The sequence below is a fragment of the Dendrobates tinctorius genome, unplaced genomic scaffold, assembly GCF_039654945.1.
Source record: "Dendrobates tinctorius isolate UK_male_01 unplaced genomic scaffold, ASM3965494v1 ptg000007l, whole genome shotgun sequence".
Classification (NCBI taxonomy): domain Eukaryota; kingdom Metazoa; phylum Chordata; class Amphibia; order Anura; family Dendrobatidae; genus Dendrobates; species Dendrobates tinctorius.
The window spans coordinates 50587061-50608176 of record NW_027361675.1 but is presented as its reverse complement, the minus strand read 5'-3'; the positions used below and the strand labels follow the sequence as shown (position 1 = coordinate 50608176).

At 44.2% G+C, this 21116-nt stretch overlaps 1 protein-coding gene across 3 annotated transcripts in view; it reads left to right on the top strand.

Moving 5' to 3' along the window:
* Nucleotides 1–21116, top strand: part of VPS53 (VPS53 subunit of GARP complex) — a 342581-nt gene that overhangs the window by 137135 nt on the left and 184330 nt on the right. For all 3 annotated transcript variants that reach the window (XM_073574532.1, XM_073574523.1, XM_073574541.1), the window contains 2 exons: nt 119–217; nt 20391–20485. In XM_073574532.1, coding sequence (XP_073430633.1) covers nt 119–217; nt 20391–20485 — 194 coding nt within the window. The remainder of the gene's footprint in view (nt 1–118; nt 218–20390; nt 20486–21116) is intronic.

Genomic DNA, 21116 nt, shown 5'->3' with positions numbered 1-21116 from the left:
TCATATTTTTTCCCTTCATTTTTGCTCATGCGGTTTAATTGTTTATAATGGTCCCAATGTTGAGGTAGAAATAATTTTTCATAAACATAATATTTTTGTAAATTATTTTATTTTCCAGAAAAAGCCTGAAGTTCAATCTCCTGTTTCTACTAACCCTTTTTTGGATGATGACAACATAGAAGAATCTGCTCTGGACCGAGATAGTGACTTGGACAAAGTGAGTATTAAGCCCATTTACTGCAGTAATTTTAGGTCTGTTAAATTGTGTTGTTCAATAAAGTGAATCTCATTTATTATATTACAAACAAAGTGGACTATTTCTGGTAATGTTGATGATTATGGCTTACAGACAATGAAAACCCAAAAGTTATTATCTCAGTAAATTAGAATAATGAACAAAAAAAACACCTGCAAAGGCTTCCTAAGCATTTAAAAAGGTCCCTTAGTCTATTTCAGTAGGCTCCACAATCATGGTAAAGACTGCTGACTTTACAGATTTCCAGAAGGCAGTCATTGACACACTCCACAAGGAGGGTAAGCCACAAAAGGTCATTGCTAAAGAAGCCGGCTGTTCAGAGTGCCAAGCATATTAATGGAAAGTTGAGTGGAAGGAAAAAGTGTGGTAGAAAAAGGTGCACAAGGAACCCGGATAACCGCAGCCTTGAAAGGATTGTTAATAAAAGGCCATTCAAAAATTTGAGGCAGATTCACAAGAAATAGACTGTTCTGGAGTCATCGCTTCAAAAGCCACCACACACAGACGTATCTAGGACATTGGCTACAAGTGTCGCATTCCTTGTGTCAGGCCACTCATGACCAATAAACAACATCAGAAGCATCTTACCTGGGCCAAGGAGAAAAAAAACTGTACTGTTGCTCAGTGGTCCCAGGTGTTATTATCATTTGGAAATCAAGGTCCCACAGTCTGGAGAAAGAGTGGAGATGCACACAACCCAAGCTGCTTGAGCTCTAGTGTAAAGATTCCACAATCAGTGATGGTTTGGGGAGCCATGTCATCTGCTGGTGTAGGTCCACTGTGTTTTATCAAGACCAAAGTCAGCGCAGCCGTCTACCAGGAAATTTTAGAGCACTTTATGCCTTCTTCTGCCAACAAGCTTTTTGGAGATGGAAATTTTTCCATTCTACATGTGGTCACCACGAGAGAGGGGATCAGCCCAGCGATAACAGGAAGCCTTCAAGATAAAAGGGGCGGCTCCTCTCTCCGCATCAGTTGGTTTCCTGTCCTCGATGGGGAACCCTCAAGATGAAAACCTCTTGAAGATTCTAGAAGAAAGAAGAGGATGCCTGAGCCTGGGTCGGGTGATTACTGGCAGGCACTGGTCTGCTACACCCGTCACTAGGTACCGGTAGTCGCCTCGGGGGCCATATATTCCTATGTCCCCCCTGAGTGAGTGCATGGCCACAGCCCGTGAGGCAGTTGCCCGGGTGAAGTAATGATGCCTCGGAGGCCACGATACGTGTACCCTCCCTGTTGACTGACATGCCCCATAAACGTCCACGGAGGCCACTTTTGTGTTCCCTCCCTGTCGACAACCAGTGGCCATGTAGCCCGTGAGGCACATCGGTGCCCGGGCAGATGAAAATCTTCTCGGAGGACCCTTTTGGAATTCCCTCCCTGTCGAGCACAAGTCACCGGGGCTGCCCAGGAGAGTACCTGCAGTATGGAGGCTTCCACAGATGACCAGGTCCATGGGGGGCCGCAGGTATGAGGGCAGCAGCAGCAACAGGTGTCAGGGCAGCATGGACGCTGCGGTGGCCTGGGCGCGTACCGGGGAAAGCCGGGAATGCGCAGGTGGTGGGAATGCCAGCAGCACGCGGCGCGTTCCAGATCTCTGGGGGCACGCAGCGGCGCATTCTCCAGACAGAGTTCGGGAGTGCGCACCGGATGTAAAGGAGGCGCGACCCGGAAGTAAAGTCGCCGGCACCCGGGAGGCAGCAGGGAGCGTGCACAGGAACAAGCGCGGTAGGCCATATGGTAGGAGGCGCGCACCGGAAGTGGTCACCGGGGGCGCGCGTGCATGTCATTTTCGGGCACGTACACCAGGGGCGAAGGCACCGGGAGCGCGCACCGGATGTGATTGCCGGCTGTAATGCTCAGGCGTGGCATAATTAGGAAGCGCAAGCGGCCGGCAGGTGCCGGATCAACCAGGTGGATCAATCAAGTAAAAAAAAAAGGGGAATGCTTCTATTTAAAGGAAAAAGGAAGTGCTGGCAGGCGTCACTACACCAGTATTGGGTTAGATGTGACTGCTCTCATCACAAAACTGCAGCAGCAGCTAAGCAGTTTATAGAATGGAGAGCCTTTTGCCAGTGCACTTCCAGCCGCGCCAGGAGGCGAAGGAGAGGCGGTCGCGCTCAGAGGAGAAGAGCCAGACATGCCGCAGCAGCAGTGGGAGCCGCACGGGCGGATTGCCGCAAAAAGGAGGGGTCCCTAGTCTCTTTGGGAGACCGTGAGAAGACCAGTCAGCCTCCAGATCCGTTACCCGTTCTGTGAAGCATCCCGAGTGGTGAGTGAGCTTCGAGAAAGTCCAGCACTCTAATATCTGTTCTCTTTCTCTCTCGTCTCCTCTCTCCCCTCTTTTACATACATTGGCGGGGTGGAGTATAGGAGGTCCCTAAGAGTAGGGAAAAAACTAAAAATAAAGACTGTCCTTTATGCAATAGTCCCTTAGGAGCATCCTGGAGTAAAAGGTTGTGCCAGGATTGTATTAACAAGACAGTAGCGGAAGAGACACCCTCATTCTCTGACAGTCTGAAAACCCTAATTCAAACAGAGGTTTGCAAATCAGTAAGGGCATTACAATCAGCGGATACGGATAGAACTAGAGATAGATCCAGCCCCTCAGTGGTCTCTCAGGAGGACTCCACAGGGTCAGAGGAGGACTCGGATAACACCCGCTATTCAGATAGTAGCTCTGACGAGGAAGACGCATTCCCAGTAGAAGCTGCAGATAAGCTTATAAAAGCAATCCGGTCTACCATGGGGCTGGTAGATGAGCGAGCAAAAAAGACAGCTCAGGAACTCATGTTTAGTGGACTACAGAAGAAAAAACGTAGAGCCTTCCCTATTAATGAACAACTGGAAGGACTCCTAAAATGGGAATGGGAATAACCAGAGAAGAAGTCCCAGATAATCAATTCCCTAAAAAGGAGGTACCCCTTTGAGGAAGAGGCATCCTCGTCCTGGGATAGAGCTCCAAAAATAGATGTGGTGATATCAAAAGTCGCCAGGAAATCCTTCCTACCCTTTGAGGATTTAGGTTCTCTAAAAGAACCTCTGGACCGAAAGACAGACAATTGTCTTAAAACGGCCTGGGAGGCCTCGGCTGGGGCCCTAAGGCCCGCCGTCGCGGTCACTTGTGTGGCTAGGTCCCTGAAAATATGGGTGGACAACCTGGAAGACCAGCTGGAGCAAAGAGTCCCCAGGGAATCTATTCTGGAAGCATTACCGGCCATCAGAGCAGCGGCAGTCTTTCTCGCTGAAGCTTCAGCAGATTCAGCCAATGCTAGCAGCAAAGTCAGCGGCCTTAACCAATGTAGGATGCTGGGCAGTATGGCTCAAATGCTGGCCGGGAGACACTCAGGCAAAGATGAAACTCTGCTCTCTGCCATGTGAGGGAAATTTCCTGTTTGGACCGGCATTGGATGACGTGTTGGAGAAAGCCGGCTACAAAAAGAATTTCCCAAAACAGCCATTTCAGGCCTTTCGGTGCTCCTTTCAGAAGGGCCGAAAATTCAGAAGACAGCAGTACAGGGATCGAGACAAACACTTCTGACAAGCGAGCCAGAGGTGGGAGAGGCTTCTATTTCAGCAAGCCCTCCAAAGATGTCAAAAAACCCTCCCAGTGACGGTCCTTCTCAGGTGGGAGGAAGGCTCTCTCACTTCCTCCCAGCCTGGGAGAGGATCTCATCCAGTACCTGGATCCGACAAATAGTAGGGTCGGGTCTGGAATTAAGATTCCACCACTGGCCGCCACGAAGATACATGCAGACTCCTGTACAGTCATCTCAAGAAAATCAAGAAAGTCTGGAAGGAGAAGTATTATCACTTCTAGAAAAACACGTCCTGGAAGAAATTCCAGAAAAAGAGAAGGAAGGGTTTTACTCCCCCCTATTTCTTATTAAAAAGCCAGACAATTCCTGGAGGACTATCATAAATTTGAAAGGTCTCAACAAATATCTGATAGTTCCATCATTCAAGATGGAAACGATAAGGTCAGTGGTGAAGCTCCTCTATCCTCAGTGCTACATGGCGGTCCTGGATCTCAAGGATGCTTACTATCATGTCCCGATCTGGCAACAAGACCGCAAATATCTGAGTGCCGGTCTGGATAAGGTCTCAGTGGCGTCACTTTCAATACAGGGCCCTGCCCTTTGGTGTAGCGATAGCCGCCCGATTCTTCACAAAATTAATTGCAGAGGTCACAGCACATCTCAGGGAAAAAGACACTCTGGTGATACCATATCTGGATGACTTCTTGATAGTGGGGAGAAATTTCTCTCACTGTCAGGAACAAGTCAAAATAGTGATGGAGACACTACAAACCCTGGGTTGGCAACTGAACCTCAAAAAATCCAAACTGGTATCGGCAATGATCCAGAATTTTTTAGGCTTAACAGTGGACTCTGTGGTACAGGAGTGTCGCCTCCCAGAGGAGAAAGAGAAGATCAAAAATTAATCAGGGCAACATTAAAAAGACCAGAAATGACTCGGAGAAGGGCTTTGTCAGTGTTTGGGTCCCTAACTTCCTGCATACCAGCAGTAAAATGGGCCCAGTTTCACACAAGAGAACTTCAGTGGTGTGTTCTACAAAACGATCTGAGGCTTCAGGGGCAGTTAGAGCAGAAGCACACCCTCCCGGACCTTGTACTCCAGTCACTCAAGTGGTGGTTACAGATAGTCCTCCCCAAGAGGAGTGCCCTGGACAAACACAGCCTCCAGAGTAGTCACAACGGACGCCAGTCCTTGGGGCTGGGGAGCCCATCTAGACACACTATGGCTCCAGGATCCCTGGGTCCAGGAGGAAAGAAGTCTATCCTCAAACGAGTGGGAGCTACTAGCCATCGAAAGGGCGCTGGAAGGATTGTTGACACACCTAAGAGGACATCATGTGAGAGTCCTGTCAGACAACCGTACAGCAGTCGCCTATGTGAACCACCAGGGGGCACACGTTCTCGGTCCCTGATGCGAATAGCAGGAAGGATCATGGCCCTAGCAGAACACCAGTTCCTTTCATTATTGGCCCTGCATATTCGAGGCGTAGACAACCTGAAGGCAGACTTTCTGAGCAGGAACCACCTGAGGCAAGGAGAATGGTGCCTTAAAGAGTCCATTTTTCAACGGATTGTGCATATGTGGGGGAAACCCATCATAGATCTCTTCGCCTCAAAAACCAACAAGAAGGTTCAAAAACTCTGCTCCCTAAGTCCAGCAGACAGGCCGTTGACAGTAGACGCCTTCAGGATAAAGTGGACACCAGGTCTCATGAACGCCTTCCCTCCAATATGCCTCATTCCAGCAGTTCTGAGGAAGATCAGGGAGGACCAAGCCAGAGTAATTATGTTAGCTCCTTTTTGGCCGACAAGACCATGGTTCTACTGGCTGAGAGTGATGTCAGTGACGGACCCATGGGTGCTTCCAGAAGATCACGACCTGCTAACACAAGGTCCCTTCAATCACCCTCCGAAGTCCAGGCTGCATTTGACAGCCTGGAATTTGAAAGGTCACTGTTAGAGAACAAAGGTTTCTCAGCGGGGTTAGTATCCACCTTACTCAATAGCAGAAAACCAGTGACTACAAAAATTTATGGAAGGATATGGAGGAAATTTTTATCTACCTCAGGCCTGATACGGGAGGGAGAAGTACCAGTAGGGGCAGTACTGGAGTTTCTGCAGAATGGTTTAGAGTTGGGGTTAGCGGTCAGCACCCTCAAAGTTCACATTTCAGCCCTGGCAGCCTTATTCAACTATGACCTGGCAAACAATAGATGGGTGACCAGGTTTATCCATGTCTGTACTAGAGCTGACTCTGTCCCGTCTCCTAGGCCTCCTCCCTGGGATCTAAATTTAGTCCTATCATCTCTGGCAGAAAGTCCATTTGAACCGCTAAACGCAGCATCAGATAAAGTGTTAACTTTAAAGACAGCCTTATTAGTGGCACTCACATTGGCCCGTAGGGTCGGAGACTTACACGGCAGACCCGCCATACACTCAGGTCATGGACGATAGGGTTGTGTTAAAATTAGACCCAGCATACCTCCCTAAGGTAGTGTCGAAATTCCACAGGGCTCAGGAGATAGTCTTACCATCCTTTTGTCCTAACCCTGGTAACCAAAAGGAGGAGAGACTTCATTGCTTAGACGTTAGGAGATGTATCCTACAGTATTTAGAGATGACAAAACCTTGGAGAAAACAGAAGGCCTTATTTATCTCATACCAGGGGGCAAGAAAAGGCCTTAAAGCCTCTAAGCAGACTATAGCTAGATGGGTGAGAGAGGCCATCATGCTAGCGTATAGTAGTGCAGGCAGGGATGTTCCAGAAGGCCTAAAAGCCCACTCCACGAGGGCCAGGGCGACGTCCTGGGTGGAGAGAGCTGACGCCTCCATCGACCAAATCTGTAAGGCTAGTTTCACATTAGCACTTTTGAGGGAGTGTATAATGCTAATAATGCACCCAATAATGCACCCAACTAATGACGTGATCAATAGGGAGGGAATATAAGGGTGCTGTCATGTCTCATGAAAAAACACATTGTGTTTTTCCATTCTACATGACGGCACCACGAGAGTGTTAGAGATTTGCATTCTCTTTATGGAGGGATCACTGCTTGTAACACTCTTCTCCCGAATGCGAGATTAGAGGTAGTAGATAGGTCTAATCTGTAATGTTTGAAAAAGGTAGATGGAGAGGACCAAGTGGCCGCCTTAGGCTAGTTTCACATTAGCGCTTTTGAGCGCAGCGACAGCCTGCGCACGGCCGCTGCTAAGCCCCGCCTCCACCTGTAGCTCCGCCTACCGGCGCATGACTCCTTCATGCGTCCTGTGTCCCCTATCTTTATCACTGGGGGCGCAGGCCGTGCGCAGTATGCGTTTGGCGGCGCATGCGTCCTTTTGACAGTGCGCTGACCTGCACCAAACGCAACCTGCTGCAGTTTGGTTGCGCTCGGCGCACCGTCAAAAGGCGCATGCGCCGCCAAACGCATACTGCGCACGGCCTGTGCCCCCAGTGATAAAGATAGGGGACACAGGACGCATGCAGCGTCATGCGCCGGTAGGCGGAGCTACAGGCGGAGGCGGGGCTTAGCGGCGACCGTGCGCAGGCCGTCGCTGCGCTCAAAAGCGCTAATGTGAAACTAGCCTAAGGCGGCCACTTGGTTCTCTCCATCTACCTTTTTCAAACATTACAGATTAGACCTATCTACTACCTCTAATCTCGCATTGGGGAGAAGAGTGTTACAAGCAGTGATCCCTCCATAAAGAGAATGCAAATCTCTGTAACTCTCTCGTGGTGCCGTCATGTAGAATGGAAAAACACAATGTGTTTTTTCATGAGACATGACGGCACCCTTATATTCCCTCCCTATTGATCACGTCATTAGTTGGGTGCATTATTAGCATTATACACTCCCTTGGTGTTGGAAATTTAGCAGTGTAAAGGTTGTATTATTTGTGTACACTAACCTGCGGAGTTCCTCTCGTGCTCTGTAAAACAACTGATGTGGAGAGAGGAGCCGCCCCTTTTATCTTGAAGGTTTCCTGTCCTCGCTGGGCGGATCCCCTCTCTCGTGGTGCCGTCATGTCTCATGAAAAAACACATTACCAGGTATGTAATACCCGTGTTTCATTCTCCAACTTGATTTGGCACCTGTGCACGCTGCCAAAAGTACCAATACCTGGTACAACAGTATCACTGTGCTTGACTGGCCAGCAATCTCGCCTGACCGTAATCCCATAGAGAATCTATGGGGTATTATCAAGAGGAAGGTGAGACACCAGGCCCAACAATGCAGATGAGCTGAAGGCTGCTATTCATAACACCTCAACAGTGCCACAGGCTGATCGCCTCCATGCCATGCCGCATTAATGCAGTAATTGATGCAAAAGGAGCCCAGACCAAGTACGGAGTACATTTACTGAATATACATTTCAGTAGGCTAACATTTCGGATTTTAAAAATTTTTCAAGCTGTTGTTATAAAGTATTCTAATTTACTGAGATAATGACGTTTGGGTTTTCATTTCCTGTAAGCCATAATCATCAACATTAACTGAAATGAGCACTTGAAATAGATCACTGTTTGTAATGACTCTATATAATATAGGAGTTTCACTTTTTGTATTGAAGAACTGAAATAAATTAACTTTTTGATGATATTCTAATTTAGTGAGAAGCACTTGTGTATGTTTATGGGAGCTTAAGAACAACATATACCATTGTATGCCTCTATACTAGCATATGCTGGAATGTCCTGGCATATGTGTTCTGATGTACTGTACATTCCAACCACACTATGAATAGGGTCACTGAAAAAAAGGTATAGAGTTGATGTTAGACAAACAGTTGTGAAATTTCATTAATTTAAAAGGGATGGTCATACGAACAAAGTACATTGGAATTAACCCCCTTACCACCTTGGGTTTTTGTTTTTGCTTCCATTCTTCCTAGAGCCATAACTTTTTTATTTTTAGATCAATATGGCCATGTGAGGGCTTGTTTTTTGCTGGACGAATTGTACTTTTGATCAACACCATTGTTTTTACCATATAGAGTACTGAAAAGTGGGGAAAAAAATTAAAAGTGCCGTGAAATTCCAAAAAAAAAAAAAAGTGTAATTCTACAATTGTTTTTTGGGGTATGTTGTATACCATTTTGACTAAATGCTAAAAATGAATTGCTGTTATGATTCTCCAGGTCACTACAGATTCAAAGATACCAAACATATATAGGTTATTTTTTATTTAGGTGGTAAACAAAAAAAAATCCAAACTTTGTTAAAAAGAAAAAATGGCACTATTTTCTGAGAATTGTAGCATCTCCATTTTTCGGGATTTGAGGTGGGGTTGAGGACTATTTTTTTGCGCTCCAAGCTGACGTTTTTATTGATACCATGTTGGGTTAGATACAAGGTTTTGATCGCCTGTAATTTCATGTTATTGCAATGTTGCAGCGACTATAAACGTAATTCTTGTTTTGATTTTCTTTCTCTTTACGCCGTTTATCAAGCGGAATATTTCTTTTTATATTTTGATTGGGCGTTTCTGAATACGGAGACGCCAAATATGTATTTTGATGTTTTTAATTGTTCTATTTTGAGTGGGGCAAAATGGGGATGATTTGAACTTTTATATTTTTTTAAATAGTTTTAAAACTTTTTTTTTTAATCTTTTACATGCTTCAATAGTTTCTTAGTTTCTTTAGTCTATCTGATCGCTTGTGCTTCACATAGCAGCTCTGCTATGCGTGGTACAAATTCTCATCTGCTATGAGCGCCGGCCATGGTAATGACACAGGGGTCTCCAACATCTGTGGAAGGATATAGACCGAGTAGCAGAAGGGAGCTCTATTGTAAGACCTCAGATGACCCTATAATCTGCGTGTTTACACATTAAAGCAAAACCTATGAACAAAGCAATACAAATTTTAATTAAGAGATCTTGATCCAAAATGGAATTTGTTAAAAAAAAAAGAAATGTGCCTGTGCTGAGATATTATAAATGTGCCACTGCTGTGTGATGTGTAATGGCTATGTCTGACCATGCAGTTACAAAACCTGAAGTGTAAAGGCCCCGTTACATATATCGATGTCCCAGCGATCCCACCAATGATCTGACATGGATGGGATAGCTGGGACATCGTTAGACTGATCGCTGGTGAGCTGTCACATAGACAGCCCCTCCAGCATTCAGGACCAGCGTGCACGCTGGTTTCTAATGTAAACATCGGGTATCCAGGAGCCACGGCTCTTGGACACCCACTGTTTACCTTGGAAACCGGCGAACACGCTGGTTTCCAAGGTAAACATCGGGTATCTAAGAGCCACGCGGCTCCTGGATACCCGCTCTTTACATTAGAAACCAGCGTCGAGCGTTGCTGATCGCTGGTCTCTCGCTGCCACACGCAGCGATGCGCGCTGGCCAGCGGGAGACCAGCGATCAAAAAATAGCCCAGGCCGATCGAGCATGATCTGCGATACCCGGCAGGGGGGCCGGTCGATGATCCCTGTCACACACAGCGATCTCGCTGGCGAGATCGCTGTGGCGTCACAATCAGCGATCTCGCTAGCGAGATCGCTGTGTGTGACGTGGCCTTAATATGGGAATGACCATTCCACCCAGTCTTAAGTCACTTCTAAATCCAGGACCTTTAAATCCACTTGAAGTACGCAATTAGCAACTTAAATGTTGCTCAGTACCCGGTCCTTTTGGAATTTATACCACTGTACCACTGGGAGAAGCAGCATAATTTTCCCTGCTTACAATGTAAATATACTCCTCCATGAACTTGCAGCACCAAGAAGGAAAAGCTATATGGAATTATGGAAATCACTGGATCAGTAGTTGTGTTGATGAAATGCAGATAATGAAAAATGGACACCAAAATAAAAAAAAAAATTCTTGATGTATTGTGTATCAGCACCACCCACCATACAGCAATACATGCCTTTACATGCCATCAACGAGGTTTTTAAGGGCAGTCCGAAGAATGTTCCCCCCACACTGAATGCACTTGAGCACACAAAACACCAAGATCTGCTGCTGGCAACTTCTTCTGTAACTGCTGACTAATAAGGACCCAGATGGCCTCAATGGAAGACAAGTTCAGAGACGCTGCAGTCTATGGCAGCACATTTAGGCCACATAGGCTACTCACTATAGCACTAACACTTTTGTATATTCTGTCATGATGTCGTCTTCATGATGTTACCCATGTGGTCTCCTAACCAATCTTCGGTTATCAATGCAAACATTATAGACTTTGAGAGCGGTGGCAAGAGGTCAGTGGAACATAATTTTGGATAGGTTATTTTGTTGGAATATTTGTGGTTACTTAATAGCTATAAATTTGTTTTTGGATGTAATCGTGCATAGTTATTGTCTTTGACTTTCTTATAGGCTATGTAATTTATCACTCCTCGTTGTATGGGATTCTTTCTGTCCATATTGGGAATTTGTCTGTTATACTGGCTATAAATTTCTTTTTAATTACGAATAAAGATATGTATTTTTTATTATTGATGTGGTGGTATTTTGTTTGAAATTACTGTAGATTATTGGTTTAATAATGAAACTACTGTCTGATTCTTGCTGCTGTGGCTCGGGCAGCATGAATTTCCTGACAGGTAACGCCTTAAAATATTGCTTAACATGCCTTGAAAAGGGGACATGCCATTGTAGTTTTAAAATCAGCTAAATGTATTTTTGGGTGTGAAATACAGGTTAAAGGGAGCCAGCTAAGAAATAGCATTTCTGGCTAGTTGCTTAACATTTAACATGTCGTCATTGACTAATACATTTGGTTCAGTTTTTGCTTGTCTGGTCTGCTTTTACATTGTCTAAATTTAAAACCGCGTTAAACAGGTTGTACTGGACTACATTATTGATGATATTTCCATACTGTGCGTATGTGAAGCCAATCTCATATTGATCACCTATCCTAAGGGCAGAGTCAGACGGCCGTATAAATCGGAGCGAGATCAGAAAGCATTGCACAGACTGGCCGCCAGCTGTCCTGACCCAAGCGTGACAGCTGCATATATTTCTATGCAGCTGTCTCTCTCGGGTCGGGAGAGCCACTGTCCAGTCCATGCACTGCGTTCTGATCTCGCTCAGATTTATACTGCCATCTGATTCTGCTCTAATGAGAAGTTATCTATAGCTTAGTTCTACACAACCCCTTTAAAACATTTTCGCCATGTGTGCTTTTCTAAAACTACTTGCATTTGCGCCAAATTTTTTGCCATAGAATTAGTGGTTTGTGACAGCCCCAGTCTAATGTGAAAATTGGGTTGAGGGATTAGAATACATGAGAATAACCAGGATAATGTACAGTATGTAAAAGTTGAAGGGAAAAAAAATACCTGACGATAGGCTACATTGGTATACCATCAATGAGTAATCATATCCAATAAAATATGAACAGCTAACACAAATTCTAGAACAATTTTTTTTTTACCAGACTTTTTTTTAAATTCTTTAACTGCTAGACAGCAGTAGTCATCAATGTTGTTGGCTCACTTGGATTCAATCCAAAAGGATGGAACTGGAAAGTATGGTGACTTTTAGCATCTTTGTGAATGTACAGAAGCTTGAATTATTTCTGTTTTCTCACACTTTATTTCCCACATTTTAAAGAGTACCTTTCAGTTCTCCTGATTAGAAATGGACGGACCCCTGGAAGCGCAGCTCCATCGCGTTCTGTTGAACAGTTAAAAAAAAAAAAAAAAAAAAAAAAAAGTTCGAGTTCAGGTACCAGAATAGTAAGCAGACCTAAACGCAGACCTCATTCACTTGAATAGGGTACCCGAACATCCAGTGTTGGCCACGCTGTCATGTGCATGACAGCTCGTCAAACACTGCTTCTGATCGGCAGTAACTGCCTGACAGACAGCCGCGGTTCCCACGCTGTCAAATGTCAACGTGATAGTGCAGCTGTGATTGGAGGTACGGTCACTGGCGTCAGATGATGGGGCTTCTGCTCCCATCATCCTACGCCTGCTGCCACTAATAACAGTGTGAGAGCACGCGGCTGCTGATGGGAGTATTACATCAGCCGGTGCCCGAGCTCTAAATAAATAATAGTAAAGAAAATGACGGGGGCACCCTCTGCTGTCAGCGTTAGCAAATTATCTAGAATAGAGCGGTCCCCACGCTGTTTTTTTAATTACTTAAATAATTTTAAAAAATGGCGGGGGGTGGTCCCTATTTTTGACAACCAGTCTTACTAAAGCATACAGTTGGGAGCTGGTATTCTCAGGCTGGTAAGGAGCCATGGGTATTGGCCCTCCTAGTTTAAAAATAGCAGCCCACAGCCTCCCAGAAAATGCACATTTATTAGATGTGCCAATTCTGGCACTTTACCCGGCTCTTCACACTTGCTCTGTAGCTTTGGCAACTGGGGTTTATATTTGTTGGGTTGATGTTACCAATGTATTATCTAGTGACATTAAGCAGACGGATTAGTAATGGATAGGCGTTTAGGCTATGTGCACACGTAGCGGAACTCTCGTGGAAGTTACCGCGAGAATTCCGGAATTCCATTCCGCAGGAAAATCGCATTTTAAATTCCCACGATTTTCCTGCGGAAAAACTAGCGATTTGCAAGCATAATTAGCTTGCAGAATGCTAGCGTTTTCCAAGCAATCTGGAACATCGCTTGGAGAACTGATTGACAGGTTGGTCACACTCGTCAAATATAGTTTGACAAGTGTGACCAACTTTTTACTACTGAGACTGCCTATGCGGCATCAGTAGTTAAAGATAGGATGTAAAAAATAATAAAAAAAATAAAAAATATTGTTATTCTCACCTTCCGGCGTCCCGCGCAGCCTTCCCGCCTCTCACCATGCTCCCGGTCCCAGTAATCCTTTGCGCGAATGACTGCGAGATGTCGCGCTCCCACGACATAATCGCGAGTGACTGCGAGATGTCGCACTCCCGCGAGATCGCGACGTCATCGCGGTCATTCCCGCAAAGGATTACTGGGACCGGGAGCGTGGAGAGAGGCGGGAAGGCTGCGCGGGACGCCGGAAGGTGAGAAAAACAATATTTTTTATTCTATTTTTACAGGGATATGGTACCCAAAGCCCGGAGGACAGTCTCCTCTCCTCCGGACCATGGGTACCATCCGCAAATGTTCTGCTTACTTTTCGCATGGTGGGCACAGCCACATGCGGGAAGTAAGCGGAACAATGCAATCCTATGGGTGCGGGATCGCCGCGATACCGCTAAATTAATGAGCATGCTGCGTTTTTTTACTGCGAAGTGATTCCGCCGCGGAAAAAACCGCAGCATTAGCACAGCATTGCGGAATCCCATAGGATTGCATGGGATGCTTATTTTTTTTTTTTTGTGAACACAGCCTTATAAGGCACCTATCCATTACTAATCCTATAGTTATATTGTAAATAAAGACACAGCAATAATAAAATTTTTTATTTGAAATAAAAACAAAACATACTTTTCCGTATTTATTTAAAAATAACATACACTGTTAGGCTATGTGCACACATAGCGGAACTCTCGCGGAAGTTACCGCGAGAATTCCAGAATTCCATTCCGCGGGAAAATCGCATTTTAAGTACCCGCGATTTTCCAGCGGAAAAACTAGCGATTTGCAAGCGTAATTAGCTTGCAAAATGGTAGCGTTTTCCAAGCGATCTGTAGCATCGCTGGAGAACTGATTGACAGGTTGGTCACACTCGTCAATCATAGTGTTTGACGAGTGTGACCAACTTTTTACTATTGAGGCTGCCTATGCGGCATCAATAGTAAAAGATATGTTAAAAATAATTGAAAAAAATAAAAAATGGTGTTTATTATTTTTATTATTATTATTATTATTATTATCATGTATTATTATAGCGCCATTTATTCCATGGCGCTTTACAGTACATGTGAGGAGGGGTATGCATAATGCATACAAGTACAGTAATCTTAAACAATACAAGTCACGACTGGTACAGGATGAGAGAGGACCCTGCCCGCGAGGGCTCACAATCTACAACGGGATGGGTGAGGATACAGTAGGCGAGGGTAGAGCTGGTTGTGCAGCGGTTTGGTGGATCGGTGCTTACTGCAAGTTGTAGGCTTGTCGGAAGAGGTAGGTCTTCAAGTTCTTTTTGAAGGTTTCCATGGTAGGCGAGAGTCTGATATGTTGTGGTAGAGAGTTCCAGAGTAGAAGGGATGCGCGGGAGAAATCTCGTATGCGATTGTGGGAAGAGAAGATAAGAGGGGAGTACAGAAGGAGATCTTGTGAGGATCGGAGGTTTCATGCAGGTAAGTACCGGGAGACTAGGTCACAGATGTACGGAGGACTCAGGTTGTGGATAGCTCTGTGTGTCATGGTTAGGGTGTTATATCCACCTTCCGGCGTCCCGCGCAGCCTTCCCAGGCCTCAGCGATGCTTCCGTTCCCAGTAATGCCTTGCGAGACCTTTGATGACATTGCGGACTCACGATAATGTAGCGGTCTCGCGAGGAATAGGGATCGCTACATTATCGCGAGACTGCAACGTCCTCAAAGGTCTCGCAAGGCATTACTGGGAACCGAAGCATCACTGACGCCCGGGAAGGCTACGCGGGATGCCGGAAGGTGAATATAACACCATTTTTTATTCAATTTTTTAAAGGGATATGGTACTCACAGCCCGGAGGACAGTCTCCTCTCCTCCGGACCGTGGGTACCATCCGCAAATGTTCTGCTTGCTTTTCGCATGGTGGGCACAGCCACATGCAGGAAGTAAGTGGAACAATGCAATCCTACGGGTGCGGGATCGCTGAGATTCCGCAAAATAATGAGCATGCTGCGTATTTTTCCGCAATGCGTTTCCGCCGCGGGAAAATCCGCTGCACAGCATAGCACAGCATTGCGGAATTCCATAGGATTGCATGGGATTCTGTTTTTTTGCGTTTTCGCAGCAAAATCACGCATTTAAAACGCTGCGAAAACGCAAAAAAAGCGCAACGTGTGAATGCAGCCTTATACTCTCCTAATGCCCGTTTCGTTGATCATCTCCACAATCTCCAGCTCCCCTTTCACTGTGGGTGTAATACTACTCCCAGAACACAGGGTGAGGATAAAACAGTGTGGCAATACTTTATTGAACCACACAACAGTCAAATAACATGTAAAACAGCCCCAGCAAAATACCCAAGATGGTGTATATAACACAGTCTCCTTTCCGCTGACTCGCCAGGATATGAGCAACAGTGACTTCAGAGATTCCTGGGCCGACTACCCCACCTGTGGCACACACAGAGAGGAGGTACCAACAAGCTTAGGAAGATGACAGTCCATTGAGGTACAAAGGCAGTTGATCGGAGGGTCACAACCTGGCTTCTACGATCATCTCCATGGAGCCAGGTGAATGTTGGGTCCCATCCCAGGCTTTCCCAAATGTATCCATAGGACTACCCAAAATGTATCCATGATTTAACAATGGTCAATGGAGCAGATCTGAATTCTTTCAGCCTGGGCTGAGGTCCCCTAAGTTGGCATCCAGTACAATGACAAATCTGTGTCCTTCATGATCTACCCATGATATCTTGGCTGCTGTCCTGTAGAAAGTCTCTGGTTCTTTGCGTGTTTGAATGTCTGGATGTATTTCTGTAAGTGAAGGTATCTCTTATAGAGCTTATAGAGGTGCATATATCTTTTTTTTTTTATTTTTGAGTTAACAACTGTTCTTCATACCAGCAGAGGTAAAGGGGAAGAATGATGAGGAGATCAACTCACATTGTTTAATTATTTAATTTATTTGCATAGTTTTTTACTCTTCTCTTTTGCAAGTCAACATACTAGCTGGCCTCGACAATGTGTAAACAACATATCAGCAAACATCTGAATCCAAAAAAAAGGGAGTGCTATACAATAGGTATAAACAAGTATCAAACATTTTCACATAATCAAAACAATGTAAAACACTATTTAAAAGTTACAACAAGGACAGGCAGCCTAGAAGATACTGGCACATTGGATAATAATGGGTAAAGTTAGAAAATTGAGGTCAAATCAAATGACCAACCTGACAAAACTAATGATTATCAATAATGTTTTCTTAAGTATGTCAGGTAGATGGTATAGCTGTTTGATCTATAACATATCCCACCCTTCATGTGCACAGTGCACAATGTGAGCTAAAAGTATACCAATTCATTAGTAATGCTTACCTATGTTACAGTTGGTGTCCCCCAGGGTCCTGTACAGTCCCCTCACACGCATTTCTTGGTAGCTTTTTCATAGTCTATCAGCAAACATTATTGTTCAGTTTCCTGCGTCTCTTATTCATCGAGGACAACAGCACAATATGTTACATCATATTTCAACTTACAAGTCAGTGTTATAGGCCTATACATACAAAAGTCTGTTTATTCTTGACTAACCAGAAGGAAACACACAAATTCAAAAGTCAACATATAGATAAGTCAATGACTCCTGGCTTATTGAAAATAGATGTCTGGTTAATTATTGTCACAACCCCATTACCCAGATATTTTCAATTTGAGTGCTTCCTTCCGCTAGCGGAATCATCTCTGATTGGTGAAGAAAGTCTTTTGTTAATTTATTTTTTTTTTCTGTAATTGTATATGCCATATTGTTTTGTCCCCTTTGTAAAATCTTTTTTACATTATCTATAAACACTGCCTCTCATTTGGATTAAATATAAAATATAAAAAAAAACTTGTGGTGGCCATTAATAATCATTCTTGGGTTATTGTGGAATTCGCAGTGACTGTTTCAGAGGTATATACATATATTCCATGCTTTGGAGTCGGAGGTGTATATACCGTACGCTCACTGTTAGGCTAGTTTCACACTAGCATTTCTGCCGTCTGCGCACGGCCGCCGATAAGCCCCGCCCCCTCCTGACATCACCGCCTATTATCGCACATGGCCGCATGCGATCTGCACACACTATCTTTAATATAGGGTGCGCTGACCGTGCGCTAGTAGGATTTTTGCGTGCGCTGCTCACTTTTGAAGGTGCGCCGAGTGCGCCAAAATGCAACATGCTGCGTTCGGCCTTGTGGTACCCCACTTGAAACACATTTCCAATTGGATGTGCAACCGTTTTTTACCACTCTTTGAGTACGATCACTGAGCCAGCTATGAATTCAGCTAGTCGTAGCCTTGTCCATCCCATACTTGGCCATTTTTTTTCAATAAGGATAGCTTGAGACACTATCTAATGCTCTACTGAAGTTGAGATATACTATATCTACCGCATTTCCCTGATCCACCCAGTCAGTGATTCCATTATACAAGGAAATAAGATTAGTCTGGCATGACTTATTTGCTACAAAGCCTTACTCGCTCTGGTTAATTACTGTATTCCTGTCAAGTACTTACATGCTATTTATTAATTTATTCAAAGATCTTTCTGTGTATAGAAGTAAGGCTCAATTGCCTGTAATTTCCTGGTTGCATCTTCTTTCCTCTTTAGAAAATGGGGACAACATTTACCCTTCTTCAGTCTTTAGGGACTGCCCCTTTTCTTTATGAATTTTGGAAGATCCTGGCTAGTGGTTCTGCAATTTCCTCTATCTCTTTATGTACCCTAGGATGTAATTCATTTGGACCAGGATATTTAAATTTATTTAAATTATCTAAGTGTTCCCTCATCTCTCTGTTTATGGATAGTGTAGATTGTTTTATTCCTTTGATAGCACAGTGAAGATCATTTGATGTTACATTTGCTTTCTTAGAGAACACAGATGCAAAATTGTAATTTAAAAGTTCGGCCTTCTCAACATTATTTTTGACCACTTCACTTTTTCATCCTGTAGAAATCCTTTGGCATCTTTGATTTCGTCTCCCTTGCAAGCCTCATTTCACTACTGGCTTTAGATCTCCTATCACTTGCCCTGTATTCCCTGCAGACAGAGCTATTTTCTTCTTTTGATATTTCCCCTCTTTCCTTTTGATAGGCATTTGTTTCCTTTTTAGCATGTGTTTAAATTTTGTGTTCATCCATCCTAGTCACTTTAAATGCATCCAATTCTTCTTTTCGAGATTGTTATTGATTGTGCACTGAAATGTGCCTGAACGTCCAGGAACATGGCCTTATTGTATCACATCCCCTGGGCAGGAGAGGAGGCAAAAGAGCGTATACAGACAGGACAGCATGGGATTGCAGCTGCTGTTTCTGTGGCGGTACATTCTGGTATCTTTGTACCGTGTTTGAGGACTCTCAAATCTAAATATTTTTCTGTGTACTGACTAACATGGTACAGAGATATATAGCTTTCCTTTTTATAGTTTATTTTTATGTGCACAAATAAAATGCAGAATGGAGGCTTGGAATGCTTTTAGCTCCCTATAGTGAATATGAATCGAAAGACTCTAAGATGGATACTTTAAAGGGAATCTGTCAGCAGGTTTTTGTCATAATCTGATAGCAACATATGATGTAGGGGGCAGAGAGCCTATTTTCAGTGATGTCACTTGTTTGGGTTTGTGTGTTGCTGTTTCAATTAAGTCAGTGTTTTAGCAGCAAATGATTATCACTAAAGGACTAGGTATCTTGTGCCTCCTAGTCACCTGCTCTGTGTAATTAGGGCTGTGGAGTCGGTAAGCCAAACTATCGACTCAGACTCTGACTCCTCAATTTCCCTGACTTACGACTCCACAGCACTGCCTCACTACTGAACATATACATAAAGTGCAGCACAGATTCAACTCAGCTAAAAGCCGAGATCCTTAGATCAGGAACAGAACAGATATTTAGAAACATTTACAGTGCATCCTGCTCTGTACTACTGTACCCAATTGATTGTATATTTAAAGGGAATCTGTCACCCTTTTTAGCCCCTATTAGCTGCCGGCATAGACATCGGGGGCTTATCTACAGCATTCTGTAATGCTGTAGATAAGCCCCCGATGTAACCTGAAAGAGAAGAAAAACACGTTATATTATACTCACCGAGGTGGGCGGTCCGGTCCGATGGGTGTCGCCGTCCCGTCCAGCGCCTCCCTTCTTCATACGATGACGTCCTCTTCTCCTTTCCTGTAATGGCTCCGGCGCAGGCGCACTGCTCTGCCCTGTTGAGGGCAGAGCAGAGTCCTGCAGTGCGCAGGCGTCGGGAGAGGTCTGGCGCCTGCGCACTGCACAATTCTGCTCTGCCCTCAACAGGGCAGTGTGAGTAGGTTTTTCAGTAAAGTAAGAAATCTGATAATATTAGATGAAGCATTTTAAGGAAATATTCTTTCAGTAATATTTTTAATTGTCTTTAATGGCATGCAGTTGGATTTAGGTGATATTTAAAGGTAATGCTTTGGTTTTTGCTGTTAATTTTCAGTTCAGAGAGCCTTACATTTTCGATTAGCTGGGCCTGGAGATAAAAGAGATAGTTAGTTAATTGTGATGGGGTCACAATGCAGAATTCGAAGACAAGATGCTCAGACATTTCATAGAGAATACAAATGTTTGTAGAGCTCACATGTGAATCGATGCATGAATAAGTAAACATATTGAGCCTATAATATGTATTCCCAATGGCGGTCTTTTAGCTGTAACCTGGGTCTCAAATGCAGATAAAGAAATGAAAACACAAGAGCCTAGAAACAATTTGCTAGCACTGTCCTTCTGGCCTTGTCTTTTCAATGTCACAGTAGGAATAAAAAGTGATGTTTTGTTTTTTTTTTTTTTAACAGCCAAAGAAGCCCAAAGCACCAGAAAATCCATTCCATGGCATCATTTCAAAGTGTTTTGAGCCCCACCTATATGTGTATATAGAGTCGCAAGACAAGTGAGTAGTAAAGACTGCTTTTTATATGTTTCATTTGGAGACTAAACATTGGTTATATAACTGTATTGTATGAAAATTGAATAATTCTGTATATATTATTTTGACTGAATATTTTTTATTATTTGTATATGCGGCACTGGTACCTAATTCCATCTAAAGCTGAACTCATTTTACAGTAAGCTACTTAGTGGGGCCAACACTGCCAGGGGTCTGTCTTACTTCCTGCCAGCCAATGTAATCCCAGGATTCAGTAATCCCACCACACCCTGTCCTGACTTTACATTGAAATTCATTTTTATTTTTCTCTTTTCCACTCAATCAGAAATGTTTTCCATTAGTGTTTCCCTTGCAGGCACCCTAAACTTGAAAGGAATTTTTAACCTTAGTTAACGGTTTTTGAGAAACTAAAGCTTTCTGTTTCCCAGTTTATTAACCAATGCGTCCCCTGAATTCATATTGAAAAAGACTTAATTTAGAAAGCATGTCCTGTAACATGAATTAAAGAGGCTATCTGCAGTGAGCGGACGTGCTCTGATAACATGTTAACCGAGCATGCTCGGATGTTATCCGAGTATCTTGGGCATGTTCGGAAAATAAGCTGAGTACCTGTGGATGCATGATTCGTGGCTGT